This window comes from Chelonia mydas, chromosome 5 (assembly GCF_015237465.2).
Source record: "Chelonia mydas isolate rCheMyd1 chromosome 5, rCheMyd1.pri.v2, whole genome shotgun sequence".
Lineage (NCBI taxonomy): Eukaryota > Metazoa > Chordata > Testudines > Cheloniidae > Chelonia > Chelonia mydas.
The window spans coordinates 106,879,901-106,897,158 of NC_051245.2; the positions used below are offsets into that span (position 1 = coordinate 106,879,901).

At 41.2% G+C, this 17,258-nt stretch overlaps 1 protein-coding gene across 33 annotated transcripts in view; it reads left to right on the forward strand.

Annotated features, from left to right (window-relative positions):
- The window catches only part of CCDC171 (coiled-coil domain containing 171), a 258,335-nt gene that overhangs the window by 75,032 nt on the left and 166,045 nt on the right, over positions 1–17,258 (forward strand). For all 33 annotated transcript variants that reach the window (XR_006290939.1, XR_006290938.1, XM_043546855.1 and 30 more), the window contains 4 exons: positions 2,487–2,593; positions 5,608–5,697; positions 8,470–8,670; positions 17,053–17,220. Coding sequence is in view for 31 of the 33 variants with exons in the window: in XM_043546855.1 (XP_043402790.1) it covers positions 2,487–2,593; positions 5,608–5,697; positions 8,470–8,670; positions 17,053–17,220 (566 nt within the window). In the remaining 2 variants the exon portion in view is untranslated. The remainder of the gene's footprint in view (positions 1–2,486; positions 2,594–5,607; positions 5,698–8,469; positions 8,671–17,052; positions 17,221–17,258) is intronic.

A 17,258-nucleotide genomic window follows, 5' to 3' on the forward strand; every position in this document is an offset into this window, starting at 1 on the left:
GCCAGCTTGTGCAGTATTTGTGTACTCCAGAAGACACAGTTTAGTCCAGGGCTAGGGCACTGGGCTGGGACTCAGGAGATTTGATTTCTGTTCCCAGTTCTGCTACTGACCTGCTATGTGACTCTGAGCAGTCACTTCTCCTCTCTGTCCCTCTGCTTCACCATCACCCTCTGTCTGTCTTGACTATTTAATTTATAAATGCTGCGGGGCAGAGATTATATCCTAGAACAGTGGGGCCCTGATTTTAGTTGAGGTGGCCTCTGGGTGTTACAGTAATACAAATAATAGAGCAAGGATGGCATATCTAGTCCATAATTTATTTTTAGTGTAATTTTTTTCTTAATGTTGAAAAAGTGACCAAAATAGACTGTGATAACGATAACCTTAGAACAGAATTTATGCCCTGGGAAATGCATGCACAGTTCCCAACTCATTGAATTAACTGGAAAATTTTGTGTTGATCATTATGCAGTATTTGGCCCTAGGATAGCATTCTCACCAACTTCCGGAAACAGAGGATAAAGCAATTTGCACTCTAAGCCCTAACGCAAATCAGCATTTGTTTTAACAAAAAGTGTGACTATGGTAATAAAGATGGGCTAAGAAATAAAAGTGAAAAGTTAAGGTATGTCTTCACTACCAGTCGGATCGGTGGGCAGCGATCGATCCAGCGAGGTTCAATTTATCTCGTCTAGTCTAGATGCGATAAATCGACCCCCTAGCACTCTCCCGCCGACTCCTGTACTCCACCACCACGAGAGGCACAGGCAGAGTTGACGGGGAAGCAGCAGCAGTCGACTTACCGTGATGAAGACACCACGGTAAGGCGATCTAAGTACGTCGACTCAGCTACATTATTCACGTAGCTGAAGTTGCATAACTTAGATCGATTTTTTCCCCCCCTCCCACAAGTGTAGACCAGGGCTTAGTGTGTCCAAGAGTGAAATACCTCTTAAAGCCCTATTCTGTACTTCCTGAAGTGATTAAAAGAGGGAAATTACTCTGCAAATTTCAATTTTAAAGTGGTTGTGGGCAATATTCTGATTTTGCATGCATATGTGATGTTTCCATTGACTGCAGTTGGTGCCCCATGTGGGTATCTAAAGCCAGGCTTTCTTTAATGTTTCACAGTTGGTTAAGTGATACTAACCCTTCCATTTTTTATTAGAAAAAAATAAACTAAGATTTAAAATAGTAAAAAGTTAGATAGGGTGCTCCTGCAACTATAGTTTTATAGAAAGTTGTGGCTGGTCTAATGGATAGGTTTAGCATACAAGACACAATCTGTGTCCTGACTTGCTGTGTTATCCTGGAAAAGTTGCTCGGGGTCTGATTTTTTTTTTTTTTTTTTTTTCATGCTGACAGCTGTAGCTTCTGTTGACTGCAGTGGGTATTGTGGGTGCTTAGCATCTCTGAAAATCATGTTCTTTAACCTCTTTGCTTCTCAGTTTCTCCTTCTGTAAAAGAAGGACACTACTAGGGATCGAGGGCTAGTTCGTGTTTGTGAACTCAAAGGGAGTTTAGATCGCTGGAAAGAGGTGATATGCAAATGATATAATTATTATTATTGTTGCTGTTATTCATTATAAAATGTGCTTATAAATATTACACTATTTTGTAGGCAGTGCCGAGGAAAACATATTTGTCAGTCTGCCATTTTGTATAACACTAGAAAGACGGGAGAAATTTAGTATCAATTGGCAACTTATAAATACGTGATCAATATAAAATTGTTCTTGTTTTCAGAAATCATTTTGAAGGCAATAATGCAAACCACTTTTGTGCATATGATCCTAGTTAAGTCAACTAGAGCAGAAGTTATAGCTTAAGGGTTTAATAAATACGTATAATGTACATATAATGGATATATCAGCTTTAAGATTTGTAATTGAAACATTATGTAGGAATGCACAGACAGATAATAAAAAATCTGTGTTGTTTCCTTTTGGACTGGAATTCAAGAACATTTAAAGAGTTTTAAGACCCTTCCAAGCATAACAACGTCATGTGATCTTTGGCTCAGCAAAGGTTTGTTGAATAAGTGATGTATTACTGCATTACAAAATGTATGCTTGGTCAGAAGATGCCAAAATAAGGCAGGAAAAGTGCAATCTACTTAACTTAATACAACATGTTTTTACAAAGTGTGTCCCTGTGCAGTGTAAATGGTGATCTGACTGAATGACATATAGACCTAATAATCACTAAACTACATACCTAAAACTGGATATAGAGTTCATTAGTTGGATGATAACTGTGAGTATTAACTGGAGATTGCAACTTTGTTGTACAACAGCTCTCATACAAGCAGTTATTTAGCTATATTTGACATGAAACTGTATGCCGTGGGGAGAACAAGGCTGCTGTTCAGTGTTCTGTATTGTCACTGTGCAGCCCTAACTAATTTTAATATCTTCCACTTTGAGCAGTTCTCTATCTCTCTGTGACTTTAAGGGCTTTATTTTCATTCTGTAATTTTTCTTCAGGCAGTCGCAAGGACAAAGATAAACCTCCAAGCCTCTCTGTTGTCCTTGAGACTTTGAGGAATACCTTGACAGATTACCAGAACAAGCTGGAAGATACATCTAATGAGGTAACATTTGCACTGTTTGGCTCCATACATATAGCCTTCGGCCTGCAACAGTATGTATTCCTCACTTGTTACAAAGGTCAAAAGATTGGGAATGTTGAGTTGACAGCTACAGATACTAAAAAGAAATAATCTCTGTCACTGCTCTTCCTCTAAACTTGTCCTATAGTAATGTTCCACTTAAATATAAAAAATATATAATCTATTTTTATTTTGAGCTGTTGAACTTCTAATTGTTTTCAGTAAACTTACACAGAAATATGACACTTTCCATTCTTCATCTAGGGCTTTAGGTAAAAGGTGACGCAAGTATTTTAAAAATGCAATGTAGTACTTGAATTTTAACATTCATTGGTATCAGGTGTGTAAATGTGAGTGCCCCCACAAGAAAAGTGAGATTATTTTCAGAGATCAGTTGTGTTCTTGATGAAGATTGGTAAATTTCATGGTTTGGGGGGGTTTTTTGTCATAGATAGGAAGAGATATCTGCATAATACCTTTCTAAAGATAAAAAAGAACAGTAACAAACATTTCTATTTTTTAAAAAAAAATGTATTTTTCATGCACTCCTAGAGACTTTTAGTCACTGGCTGAAAAGTCTATCTTGTATTTATTTTCTTATTTATATTGCTAATGTGATTTGTTTAATCCTCTTGGGTTTAAAATGTTTTATGAATTTATAGGTTTAAACACTGTAGAGAGCAGTTAACTACAACTTTTCAAAGTCCTTTAATTGTACATAAAATTGGCAAAGCACTGAAATGTGTCAGTATTTTTTTTTTTTTCTATTCCTAAGCTTTGTCTTTTGTTTGATAAACTTATTGTTTATCCAGTCACTCATTACATTTGAAATAAATCATATTAACTTGGCTATTTTTATTGGGGAAAAAAGTCTCCTTCAAGTCCTCTGAGATTTGTTCAAGGGGCACAAGAATAAGTAACCACAGTAACAATTAAACTTCTCTAAACAGCAAGCACTGTTAAGTCTCTGCAGTGAGATAAGATAACCAATGTGTTTAGTAGTTTATGAATCTCTTCTGAGGCCCAGGTCTGGAAGCTGAAGAATAACTAGGAGCACATTACCCACAGCGAATTGTTACTTGGGAGGATGAATGTCACATGATTCTCAGCACAGTTGAAAAGTCTACTCAGCAGGCTTTGGCTTAGTAATGTGCTTTGTTGGGAAACAGTGCCAGAGACAGCAGTGGGGAGGCCAAGGGGGTGGCTGCTAAGAAAGCAAAGAGAGTACTCTGACAGAAAGAAGAATGAACTGTCAAGGAAAATAAATCGCAAGCTGATGACCTGCCACAAGACTTCCCAGTAGGACTGCGTGTGACAGACCCTGAAGTTGTCATGCGGAGCCAGAGACCACTGAATGCCCTCATGGTACACAGAAAGGGCAGTGTTCTCTCCTCCTTGATTTTCCCCATAGATGCCGCTACTTCTGGCTTTTTGTGCATTTTGTCCTTAGACATGTTTCGTAATAAAACTCTTTTAATATTACAATAAAACTCTCAGGGATTATCAAGGGCACCATCCAATACAAAAAAAAACTTGCTTTTATATGTTGCGCAAAGATTTTAGGCTTGTTTAATTCTGTTAAGTTTTTTAGGATATAGACTTATGACAGGACCCCACACATAGATGGATGTAATTAATTATTTGGCTTTACAATATATGTCTGGACCTGTTTGGTGAACTTGTGACATTATATTAGCTCTAATTTACTAAATACACATAAGAGCTAATAACTCTTAATTTCTGTAGAGCTAGTGAATATTAAAATTAGAGCATTCACTTTCACACGTCTCTATGAGTTTGGAGGTGAGTAGATAAGGTCTGGCTGGCTGAAACACAATGTGGAAAATATAGAAATAATTTTGGTAGATTGGGGAAAGCAACTAACAAAATTGGCAAGGATTATATCAGCACCCCTGATTGAGGGAGATGTGTGGCGGCCATTTGTGAAGTGTTTACAATTTAGATGTACTATAGAGTTCTGAAAAAAGAAAAGGAGTACTTGTGGCACCTTAGAGACTAACCAATTTATTTGAGCATAAGCTTTCATGAGCTACAGCTCACTTCATCCGATCGGATGAAGTGAGCTGTAGCTCATGAAAGCTTATGCTCAAATAAATTGGTTAGTCTCTAAGGTGCCACAAGTACTCCTTTTCTTTTTGCTAATACAGACTAACACGGCAGTTACTCTGAAACCTATAGAGTTCTGAGCAACTCCTGCCTGGTCAGGTAGCAGCAATGACCAAGATTGCTATATTCTGCCTATACCTGATTAGAGGAGCATGGCATTTGCTTTCACATACAGACTTGGCTACCATTATTTGTGCCTTTTGACACTCAAGATTAGATTACTGTTAGACTGCTATATCGGTCTCTACACTGAAACTGGAAAACGAAGCTAGCACATATTGTGGCCACCTGTTTATCAGAAAAGTGCATCTGGAAGAGGGCCCATAACTCCAGTGCTCCAAGATCATCAGTAGCTGCTTGTAATGCCCTGACTAGTTTGGGATTAAGTGACTTGAGAGACTGTGCCTCTCCTTGAGTTATGCTCTGCTGTTGCAGTGAGCAAAAATCCGTGAGCTGGAGTCCCCTCAGTTTAAGAGGGAGGATGCTGCTTGTAGGACATTTTCTGGGAGAGGCCATTGACTATGAAACTTGCTTCCTGAAAGTCACTGGGAGCTCAATTTCTTAAATTTTCTGGCACACTTCAAAGACTCCCTCCCCACCCCCACCGATGTTTGAGAGTTCATGGGCAAAAGCAATAGTGAATTTGGTTTGGGGTTATTACTGCTATTATTTATTTGTAATATCATTATTAATATTTAATATATCAAACTTGTTTAATGGTAATCTGTTAAATTGTTTACAGTTGATGTCTGAGGAGTTTTCTAATACATTCTGGTTTTACATTTCTATAGGAAATATTAATTTATGTTTAAGTACCTACATAGTCTCCCCAACTCCCAATTGTTTTTTCTTTTCTTTTTTTCCCCAAGCTAAAGAAAACGAAAGCTTCATGTGAGAAGATGACGAAAGAAATTGACTCATCCAAACAAAAAATACGGTCTCAAAGTCAAGACCTTAAGGTATGGTTTTATGAACTGTAACTTCTTATCATAATACATATATTTCTGGTATGTCTCACTTAGATTGTATCTGCATCATAATATGTTATCTCTGTTATCTCAAAATAAGTGTGTGTATCACTTCTCTCTATTGAGTGGAATGTCAAACCTCACGTTTGTGCAAGGACATATTTCCTTATAGTGGTTGCAGCCTACAGATGACATAAGTCTACCTGTGTGAACATTTCAAAGGTTACATTAGTGAAGTAATATCGATTTAAACAGATGATCTGTTCCTTGAGTAGTCCTCTTACTTCATCATTTTGTGCTTGTTTGTTCGACAAGCATAGCTCTTCTGTGTTGATGTCATCCTCAACATCTTTTTCTGCTAGATTCTTGTTCTTTATGCATAAAATGTCATATGAAATTTATCCTCAGACATATTTTTCAGCTTAACTGTCAATTTTTCATATTTGTCACTTAATTACTCATTCACTTATTTATGAAAATACAATTCAGTTTTGAAATATTCACTTTTCTTTTTCATGTATTGGTCAGATTATTTGCTGCAGAATAAAGTTTTCTAGTATTACTGGGGAAAATACAGTGTTTCAGCCACATGTTAAAAAACTAGCAGACAAACAGGAGTGAGAATGTATTAATTCCACAACCTCATTGAGGGGGATAGAAACAGATCAATAGAAAGCTGAGGATGGACCTCTGTTCATCTCAGTGGCTGCACCTGTGGGAAATTTGATCACGTACATTTAGATTATATATATGGATCTCAGCTGAAAGCATTTGGAAGATTTCAGTTACAGAACTGTAAAGTTTAACGTCATGGTATGAAATGTGCAAAACTTACAGTAAAGAAAGATATCAGTGAAATTATTATGGATATTATGGCCAAACTTTGTGTATAATCCTCCAAACATTAGGTAATCCCTGACATTTGGAGAGATCTATAGGCCTAAATTACTGCTAATAAGAAATTGCTGATCGGTAAGCCAAGCACTTCTCATGGATAGCCGAAGTTCTGATTTTATAGTCTTTTTCAAATTAGAATTTGTTTTTGTCTCTCTTTTTGGGGGCTGACATCACTTTTGTAATGTATCATGTCTCGGTACATCAGTGACCAAGGCACCGAGGGAAGTCCTGAGGTCACTGTTCAACTCTGTCTTCCAGCTGGCATTGTTTTTGTAGTACTGCCAAATTTGAGTGTGGCCACTCCCAAGGTTTCTCAAATTGTTTTAGTGGAGATACACTGTTTCAATTTATTATTGAGCGACTGTGTTAGCATTCATTGGTAGTAACACAGTGGCCTTCCATTTTATGAACTGAACTTGTCCAACATTAATTAATTTAGATTCAGAACACCCTGTGAAGTAAAGTACTACTTTCCTGATTTGAGTAGAGGAGGATACTAATGAACAATAAGATTCTGTGAGGTGCTGAGTACCAACTTCTCCCCTTGTAGTCATTAGAAGTTGAGAATGCTCAGCACCTGAGGGGATCAGGGCCCAAATGACTTGCCGTGGGATACACAGGAAATTGGTGACAGACCTGACAATAGAGCCCTGATTTCTGCCTCCTAGACTTTTGCTTCAGCCACAATACTTCTTTTTTAAAGCATCCTAAAAATTCTGCAGATTTTTTTTATAATGCAAATGTCTACTGTACATGAGACAGTTATTCTACCAACTTTTTTTTTTCCTGTTAGGCACTCTTTTGATATAGTGAACCAGGTTCTGTGCTGAGTTACAAGGTGTAAATCTGTAGAAACTCAATTTAATGTGTAACTCAGCACAGAACCTGGCCTAGTATTTCTTCATGATAGAGCGTGCTTAAAGAAAGATGCCCTGTTCTTGGATTTGAATATTTGTATTAAGAAATTATATGAAAATACAATTGTGATGAGCACCTTAGAAAACAACTGATTCTGTACTTCACAATTAGACAAACATGATTTTATGATCTAAAAATCTATAGGCAAACATTTCAACTAAATGCTTTCAATATTCAGTATTAAGTTGATTTGGTCATATGAATTTGGTGGTTTCAAAAGGTGTCAGATTTCCAGCCCTGGAAGTAGGAGTTCTCTGTTCACAGAAGAGGTAGAGCATGTGTCTCTGTTCTCACCTAGCAGGCTACCTCTTAGTGTAAAAGTCTGCTGAGATTTTGTGCTGGTTGATACATTCGTACCAACTGGTACCGTTTCTGATTGTGATTTCTGTGATATGGGCACCTGTCCACTGGGAATTGAACTGAAAACACCAAAATCATTTCACATTGACCACTAAACATGAAACAAGATGATAACAGCTCTTGGTTGCTACCAATCTGGGCTGTATTGGAACCAGTGATCTACAGAAGAAAAGTACGGTATCCTTTTACCAGAGCCACCCAGTTTCTTATGTCTACAGGAGGCTGTATCTTTACATTGTCAGATTTTCAACTGAAGGAACACTGTGTACTCTCTGTAAAGAGACAAACCCAGCCCCAAAAGGAAGGCAGTTGTAACATGGAGATTTTGACTTTGGAGATGGATTAAAAAGGGAGAAAAAGGAATAATCCTGTAGGACTTGTCCTTTTGCTCTACACTGTTCCTCTACTCCCAGAGGAAAACAGTGTCAACTTTTAATTTCAGTCTATCATTAGAAGTAAGCAGATGGTTGTTTTGACAATATATCTCCATATAGACTTTTGCTTCCAAGGATACTGAACATTAGCTGAGATAATGCTATATGGGGTAAAACTGTTACCAACCTTTCAGTTTCTGTATCTATTCTGTAGGAAGTTCAGGATAACCTGGCTGATGCCAATGAAGAGTTAAATCATCTACGCACTAAGTGTGCAGACAGAGAGGCTTTAACAGGCACTTTAAAAATGGAACTACAGAATGTACTGCACTGCTGGGAGAAAGAGAAAGTCCGTGCCACAGAATCGGAAAATGAAATCCAGAAGCTTACCAGGGCTTACCAGAAGGATACTGAGGTATTACCAGAGACAAGATGACTGTCAAAAAGAGCCTTTATTTAATCTTAGCTTTGTACATTTACATACATCAGATGGTTGCTTTATGTCTTAACAGATGTATCAGCAAAATATGATTTTTAAGATACATATTTTGAAATGTGTATTTAGTATCTACAAAATTTTCAAGTGTCTTAATTCTCTTTCATTCCATTTTATAAAATGAATTAACAGTTTAACCCTTCTGGTCATTTACATTTTAAAATATCTGTCTCTTAGCAAGCATTGTTTAGGGCAAATGAATTTATTTAAAGAATCATGCCTGGGGTGTACTGGGTTTTTTTTGTTACTTAGTTGAAAGTAAATATGTACATTTTGTATTTGGAATCTCTTGGTGTTAATTACTGATTCAAATAGCAACCCCTCCCCCCTCCAAAAATAGCAAACGTGGAATTGAGGTCATTTTGCTCCCCACTACCAAACTAGTGTTTCCTGTGCTTCTTTGGAGCGATTGCACCTGTACATTTCATTTCAGGTGTGTGTGTGCCCAATGCCTGAGGGTCAGAGACTTCCACGATATGCTATGCATCCGATGAAGTGAGCTGTAGCTCACGAAAGCTCATGCTCAAATAAACTGGTTAGTCTCTAAGGTGCCACAAGTACTCCTTTTCTTTTTACGAATACAGACTAACACGGCTGTTACTCTGAAACCTCTCTTAGCAGTACGGATTAGGGAGGCGCATTCATCCTTAGCACTCTTGCACCACTGCACAAAGGTATAAGGGGGAGCTGCTTAGTCCTCCCCCTTAATTCTGTCTTATCACCCATGATCGGTAGTTGGAGTCTGGCAGACTGCAGTCAGAGTTCTCTCACTTCGTGGATTTTTATCTTCCTCCTGTAAATAGTAGTACTTGTTAGTGTATGTTTTCTTTATTTTCTATTACAACTTTGAGCATCTGATTCCTAGTATACAAAGGAAACTGGTACTGGGATATTTTTCGGTCTCTGGGCTACAAGTCTTGTGTCAGCTTCAAAAAATCTGAGCTGGTGAGTGACCCTCATTCCAGGTACCTAAGGTGCCTTGAAGAGGGTCACATTTGAGTTCATTGCAAGATCTGCAGAGACTTCAGATCCCAGACCAAAAAAAAAAAAAAAGACGGAGATGAGACTGCATTACCTCCTTATGGAGGCCACCTGCATCCACCTTCTGAACCTTTCCTCTTGGGGCAGGCCCTGAGTACTTCTACCTCTGTTAGGAGTGCCCCTCTGGACTATTACCCTTCTCTGGTGCTGAAGAAGAAGCACAGAGCATCAAAGCAGCATTCCCTGAAGAAGCCAAGCTCCTCTAGAAGTTTGAGGTTCCCTGTACTGTCCACTAGTAAACCACTGGGAGATAGAGTATCCTCTGGAAAGAGGTACTCCCTGATACTGATTTTCTTCTCAAGAATTGTCAACTCCAGCTCATTGAGGATTGTCAACCTCCACTGCAGTTCTGACCCCTTTGATGCAATAACAGCATCATCATGGAAATATCTTGGTATGGAAGGCCGTGGAATTATATATAGCACCATGGGACCTGCTCGTCCTCTTGACGCTGGATTCTCCAGTAGTACAGGAGACAAAACAGCTAGTAACAGCTGGTCCTCGGGGCCCTGTCTATGAACTTACCTCTGAGACAAGTTCAGTCTTCAGTGCCATGGCGACATCTTCATACTATCCAGTGATTTCTCATCCAGTATAGTCCAGAGGTAAACCCATCATGTTGTTCCCTGTACTGACGTCTCTGGAGAGACATCTTAGCACCTTGGCACCATCTGATACAATATCTCCATGGTCAGACAGCTCAGGGTCCTCCTTGGAGTCTAAGATCCTAGTTCCTATGGCCCTAGCTCCTGGGAGAGAAGGTGACACCTTTCTTGTGAGGATTCCACTTCTGATACCCCCTGGATTTTCTGAGATGGTCCAGAGACTCATATCCTTGGGATGGTGATGACTGGGGTTCTATGGCTGACTGAAACCCATTGGGCTTGCCTCCCGACACCAGATCCTCCCTGATACCTTCTTCATATAGATCCCCAAGCAGACACAAGGTTAGCTCCCATGAAGAGGCCCATGATGTTATCCCCAGTATACCAAGCCAGAACCTCAAGACCAGCCTCAGATTTTAGAACCTCAATCTTCTTTGTACTTTTCTTCATCATCTGACAAGGGTGTGGAGTCTGAGGTTTCTTCACCTGTTCAGGATCACTACAGGGCCTACCAGGGGTTACTAAAGAGAGTAGCTGCCTCGATATTCAGGAGAGTTCCCATAAGCTGGTGGACATACAGGGTTGGCTCTACCTATAAACAGAGCCATTCTAGAATCTACAAAATATTTGTGGCAACTGCCATCCTCTCTGTCTCTGACAGCTAAGAAGACAGAGGGAAGGTACTATGTCCCTTCTCAAGCTATGAACATTTTTACACCCACCCTTCTCCAGGCTCCTTAGTTGTCTTGGCAGTGAATGAAAGAGTGCATCAGGAATTGCCTTCTATCACAAAGGATAAAGATGCAAAGAGACTAGACCTTTTCGGTAGAAAGATTTATTCCACAGCTGGCCTACAGTTTTTTAATGCTAAGTAGCAAGCCTTACTGGCCAAATACAACTTCTCTTTCTGGGACAATGAAATGAAGTTCTGAGACAAATTGCCAGATGATGCCAGGCAGGAATTCTAGGTTATTTTAGAAGAGGGAAAACTGGTGGCTAGGACCTCTCTGCAAGCTGCCTTTCATGGGGCAGATTCAGCAGCCAGAGCATGGCATCTACAGTAACTATGCACAGATGTTCATGGTTTCAATTGTCTGTGCTTCCGCAGGAGGTCCAGCAGACTATCCAGCATCTCCCCTTTGAAGGTCCTGCCCTGTTCTCATAGAAGACAGATGATAAGCTCCACAAACTCTAGGATTTGAGGGCGATGCTGAAATCATTGGGAATTTATACTCCTTTCCTTAAAAGAAAGCAAATTCTATCCTCCGTCTCTCCAGAGGTACCCGCTTGTCCTGCCTAAACAGCCTGACCATTCTGGGAAAAGGGAGGAGAAACCAGAGAAGGAGATGCCCACCACCTCAGTTTTCTTCTACTGCAGGTTCTTTGAGACAGTTGGGAAATCCCCAAGCAGTCTGTTTGAGTTTCTTGTCAGGGACAGAGTGCCAGATCATTATGTGCCAGTTTCTCCCTCCTCAAAGATTATCCCACTTCCATACATGCTCAGACCCATATTATTATGGATAGATGGGTTCTAAGTACTTGGGATCAGGGATACACTCTGCAGTTCATTTCCAACCCTACCTCCCATCCCCCTTCCCTATCCGTCTGAGGGACCACTCTCACGAGGCTGTCCTCCTCCGGGAGGTCCAGTCTCTCCTTGATTTGGCAGCTATGGAAGAGGTTCCCCCTTTCCATGGAGGGAAAGGCTTCTGTTCACATTACTTCGTGATTCAAAAGGCAGTCTCAGAACTATCCTAGACTTGCAAAATTTTAAACAAATATATACAGAAAATAATTTTTTCATGGTCAACCTAACCTCCATCATCGCCCTGGATCCTGACAACTGGGTACACTGCTCTCAGTTTGAACGATGCATGTTTCATGTGGCTATCCATTTAAGCCACAGGAGACTCCTAAGACTTCTGGTCAACAACACCCATTATCAGTTTATGGTCCTGCCCTTTGGCCTGGCTGCTGCCCCATGAGTATTTACAAAATGCATGGCAGTCGTGGCTTCATTCTTAAGGAAAGCAGACATGCAAGTATTTCCTTACTTGGACAACTTGATGGTAAGAGGTTGATCCAAGCTCCGAATAGAACTCAGTCTATACAGCATCCAGTCCCTCTTCAATGTTCTGAGCCTGTTGTTCAACGAGGACAAGTCTGTCTACTTCCCAGTTCAGAGCAATCCTGGATTCTATAGTAGCTGGATGTTCCTACCTCAAGCCATTTCCACACAATATTAAACTTTTCCACAGATCTCAAAGCCCATACAGTCACTACAGTAAGAAGCTGCCTCAGGCTACTGGGACACATGGCCACCTGCATGTATGTGTTTCAGCATGCCAGACGTTGTCTCAGAAAGCTGCAGAGCTGATGAAAATCCGTGTACTCTCTGGCTCGTCACCTGTTGGACATGCTGATTTGAGTACCTGCAGGAGTACAAGCCTCATTGGTCTGGTGGATAGGTCCCTCCCTTACCTACATTGATTGTGATTACAGATGCTGCTTCTCTAAGCTGGGGAGCTCACTTAGGAAACTTAAAAACTCAAGGTCTGTGGTCTCATCAAGATTTGGCTGGCCACATAAACCATGGGCGTTGTGGGCTATTCATCTGGTCTGTTGGGCTTTTCTCCTTCATGTCAAGGGAGAGACCCAAGTCCTCCTGGACAACACTGGAGATGTACTGTGCAACAGGGAGGGGCCAGTCAGACCGCCTCTGTGAAGAGGCGATAGATCTTTGGAAGTTTTGTGTCATTAGTGCAATACATCTCTAAGCCTCCCATATTCCTGGTGCTCAGAACTGTCTGGCAGATCACCTGAACAGTTCATTCAGCAGAGATCACAAGTTGTCTCTCAGGTTGGATATTGTCAGATTCATTTTTAAAATGTATGTGGAGGGGTCCCTGACATAGACCTGTTTGCTCAACAGAAAGTGCCAATTCTTTTGTTCCAGGGCAGGTCACGGGCAGGGCTCTCTGACTGACAAACTTCTGTATGCCTACCCTTCCATTCCACCCCACAATCCATGTGCGGGAAATCCCCCTTCTTGTGTCTTGGTCGTCCGCACGGCCAGCAGACAACTGGTCTTGACCCTGTGGGAGCCCCTTGGGTGCCCTCCCATTTGTTCCCCGAGCCCTTCCCAGGCAGGTTTTCCCTGGGCCTTCTCCTGGCCTCCATGTCCCTGCTCGGCCACCCCTCCTTCCTGGGGAAGTCCGCCTCTGCATACTCCTCCGTAAGCTTTATAGCCAACTCAACTGTATTCAGTTGGTGTCTCCTCACCCACACCTTTATGTTTTCAGGGAGACTCTGTAAAAACTGCGTTAGGACAAGTGTGTCCATAATCTCCCCCATTGTCTGGGCATCTGGCCTCAGCAGGTGGCCCAGTCCATTAACTTTTGGGTGAATGCCCGGGGCCACAACCCCCGCATCCACCTCGCCGACCAGAACTTTTGGCAGTACTTCTCCGTGGACAGCCCCACCCGATCCAGGCTGGCTGCCTTTACCACTTCAGAATTCTTGGCCTGCTCTTCACTTAGGGCCATGTAGGCTGCTTGGGCTTTGCTGGCTAGGTAGGGAGCCAGTCACAGGGCTCAGGTTGCCCTGTCTCATCCAGCCCCAGCAGCTACCCGCTCAAATGTGCCTAGAAAGGCTTTGGGGTCATCTGTCAGGCCCACTTTATATAGTCCTAGGCCTGGCGCCTGCCACTCCCTCCCATGGGATTCACCACTTTCTGCAGGAGTAGCTGTTGGATGACGGCCTGCTCCTGAATGAATTCCTGCAGGATCTTCTGCTGTACTGCCTGCCAGGTGAGCAAGGCCTGTCTCTCCAGCTGGTGGGCTTGCTGAAGACTCTGCATTGCCTTCTGCACCTCCTCCTGCTGCTTGACCAGCCATTGCAGGGTTTCCTCCATCTCCGGGCGGCCAAACACTTGCTCTGGCACAAGACCCTGGCCAAGCCCCCACATGTAGCAGAGTGTGGCAGGGCCCCCGTGGCTCCTGCCTCTGCTCAGTCCACAGAGTCACTCAGACTCTGGGGTTAGTAACCACTGGTGCAGTTTATTCACAGACTTGTTACCACCACCGTTTCACCATGTACAGTTGGCCTTTCACCATCTGCAGGCAGGAGGGAGGGAGGGAGGGAGGGAGGAAAGCACTACCTCCCTGCTTCCACTCCCTACCTTTTCACTTTCTTTCTGCTCTCCCCTCTCCCCGGCGTCTTTCCTCTGAAGCATTTATACAGCCCCAGGCTAATCAGGCAGCAGCTGTCTCTGCTTCCCCAATTAGGGCCAGGTTACCTCTATCCTGCTCTAATTTATTGCCCTAAATGGGAGCTGGAGTGACAGAGGGCTGACTCAGCAAGCCTTTGCCCAGCACCTTATCGCACTGGAATAGTAGTTCTTCAATCCTTGTTCTGAAACTCACCTCCAATTTGAACTGCTTGTGAGTCACATGGCATGGAATGGACATGTGCAATCAGTTGAAGAAAAATGGTTATTAATCTCTTCTGTAACTGTTGTTGTTCGAGATGTGTTGCACGCATCCATTCTGTGACCCACCCTCCTTTCCCTCTATATTGGACAGGGCCAGCTCTACTGTTTTTGCTGCCTGAAGCAGCGCGCTGAATTGCCGCCGCGGGCAGCTGAAGATAGAGGCTGCCGCAGAATTGCCGCTGCCACGGAAACGCCCTAACGGCACACGAACTGCTGCCCCTTGCAGATTGCCACCCAAGCACCTGCTTGGAACGCTGGTGCCTGGAGCTGGCCCTGATATTGGAGTTTCTATGCAGTCAGATGGAATTGAGGAGGGTTGAGGGAGGCCTCACCTCTTTTTTACCATCATGCAGCAGTGTGAAAGTCCTTTGGGCTCATGTGCTGCCCCAATAGGTATCACTAAGGAAAAAATCTCTGATTCTGGTTCACTGGGCACGCACACATCTGAAGTGGAATGGACATGTGCAACGTATCTTGAAGAACAACAGTTACAGAACAGATTAGTAACTGTTTTTTCTTTGTGTATTAGCTGATTGTGATATGCTATATATGGTAATTGCTTCATGAAGCTTTACTTCAAAACTAGATTTCCTCATATGGTTGTTTACTGATCTTAATAAGTGCTTCCTTTTAATTTTCTCCACATAAAATAGTTCTGCATTAGCTGTATCAATCATATTCTTTATCTCAATTGTTCTGCATATTGAGCTCATTAATCCAGCAAATATGGTCACAATTGCCAAACTGAGTAAAAAGGAAACATTCTTTCCACCCTTCTTACAGTCTGGGATTTAAATTGCGTCCACATGAAGCAGTTGGAACTGTTCTACACATCAGACAGTGATTAAAGGAAAGGAAACTAGAAGCCTGCCTGTATTGTAAAGTCAGCATGTCTACTTGTGGTTGAGATCAAGATGTGAGAGTTGATTCTGAGTCTTGGGATTTCTTTTTCTCACCAAAGGGATGATTATCATGCTTGGTTTATCACAGCCCAAACAAAAAGGAAACAATGGTGACATGGTTAAACTATTCCCAGGGAAGTAGAAGATTAGGTTGTAACATTTTATAAAATGTTTTGTTGCTTAAAAATCTTACAAATAAACAACAAAATATACCCAAATGTAGTTGGAGAAGACACAGTAATAATTGCTGTTGCTCTGGGGGTGGGGTTAGGGGAAGATGCGGAGAGTCCTGAATACCTTTATGAAGTCTCATGATTTCTTGACTTAGTACCTGATCCAATACCCATTGCTTTCAGTGCACATCGTTCCATTGGCTAAATGGGCTTTGGATCAGAGCCCTAGTTGTGGTTTTGGAACCATCTTTGATTTGTCTTAATTTTAAGATGCTAGACTTCATAGATGGACTAAATAGATGCACAAACAGATTCTGATCGCACCCTGGTGTGAATAAGTACTAACGCTACTGGAGTCAATTCAGTATGCTATAGTGTAAAATCCAATGTAAATGAAATCAGGATCAGGCTTGTAGAGTTTAACTGCTGCTCATAGAAACCTGTTTTGTACAGTTATGTGTTCACATATAATCCATGTATAGAACAAACATCAAATCAAATTATTTCTAAAACAGAAGCACATTTTTAAAATAACCTAATTTGGTGTTTGTATAATCAAATTTTGTGCTGCCATACTAATTAAATTTTTGTTAGAGTATATACTGTACATGTTATGTTATGCTATATACTGGAAGCAGGTATAATCTGTACGGAACTTCAGTCCAGTGGAATAAGTGTGTGTGGTGGTGGGGAGAGATTTTAAACATTAGTAAAATGACCAGTAATTTCATATACTTAGTTAAAGAAATGAAGGAATCAATTCTGCAAATATTTATTATAGGTCATGGTATTTACTATTATGAGGATTGTAGGGCAATATGTATTTATACATTATATCTGGTTAAACTCAGTTTACGAAATCTTCTTTTTCTCTTCTGATTTTTGTAAGTGCATTTGGGCACATATTAAGAATAGTTCTATTTAAATTGAAATAGAATTTCAGAATATGAGTAATTATGTCTTTTCAGATCTGTACAGAACACACAGGATTTGTGTGCATGATGTATCTCTATAGAGTCTAATATTAGAGTCTAGAGCTAGTCGAATATTTATATACAACAGTGATTTTTTCTTTTTTTGTCTCATAGGAGAAGCTAACCTTCCTCCATACTTTATATCAGCATTTGGTAGCAGGCTGTGTGCTTATAAAACAACCAGAAGGCATCCTGGATAAATTCTCCTGGCCTGAGCTTTGTGCAATCTTGCAGGAGAATGTTGATGCCCTGATCTTAGACCTCAGCAGGGCTAATGAGAAGGTAACTGTCCTTAGGCGCCAGATACCTCTATTAAATTC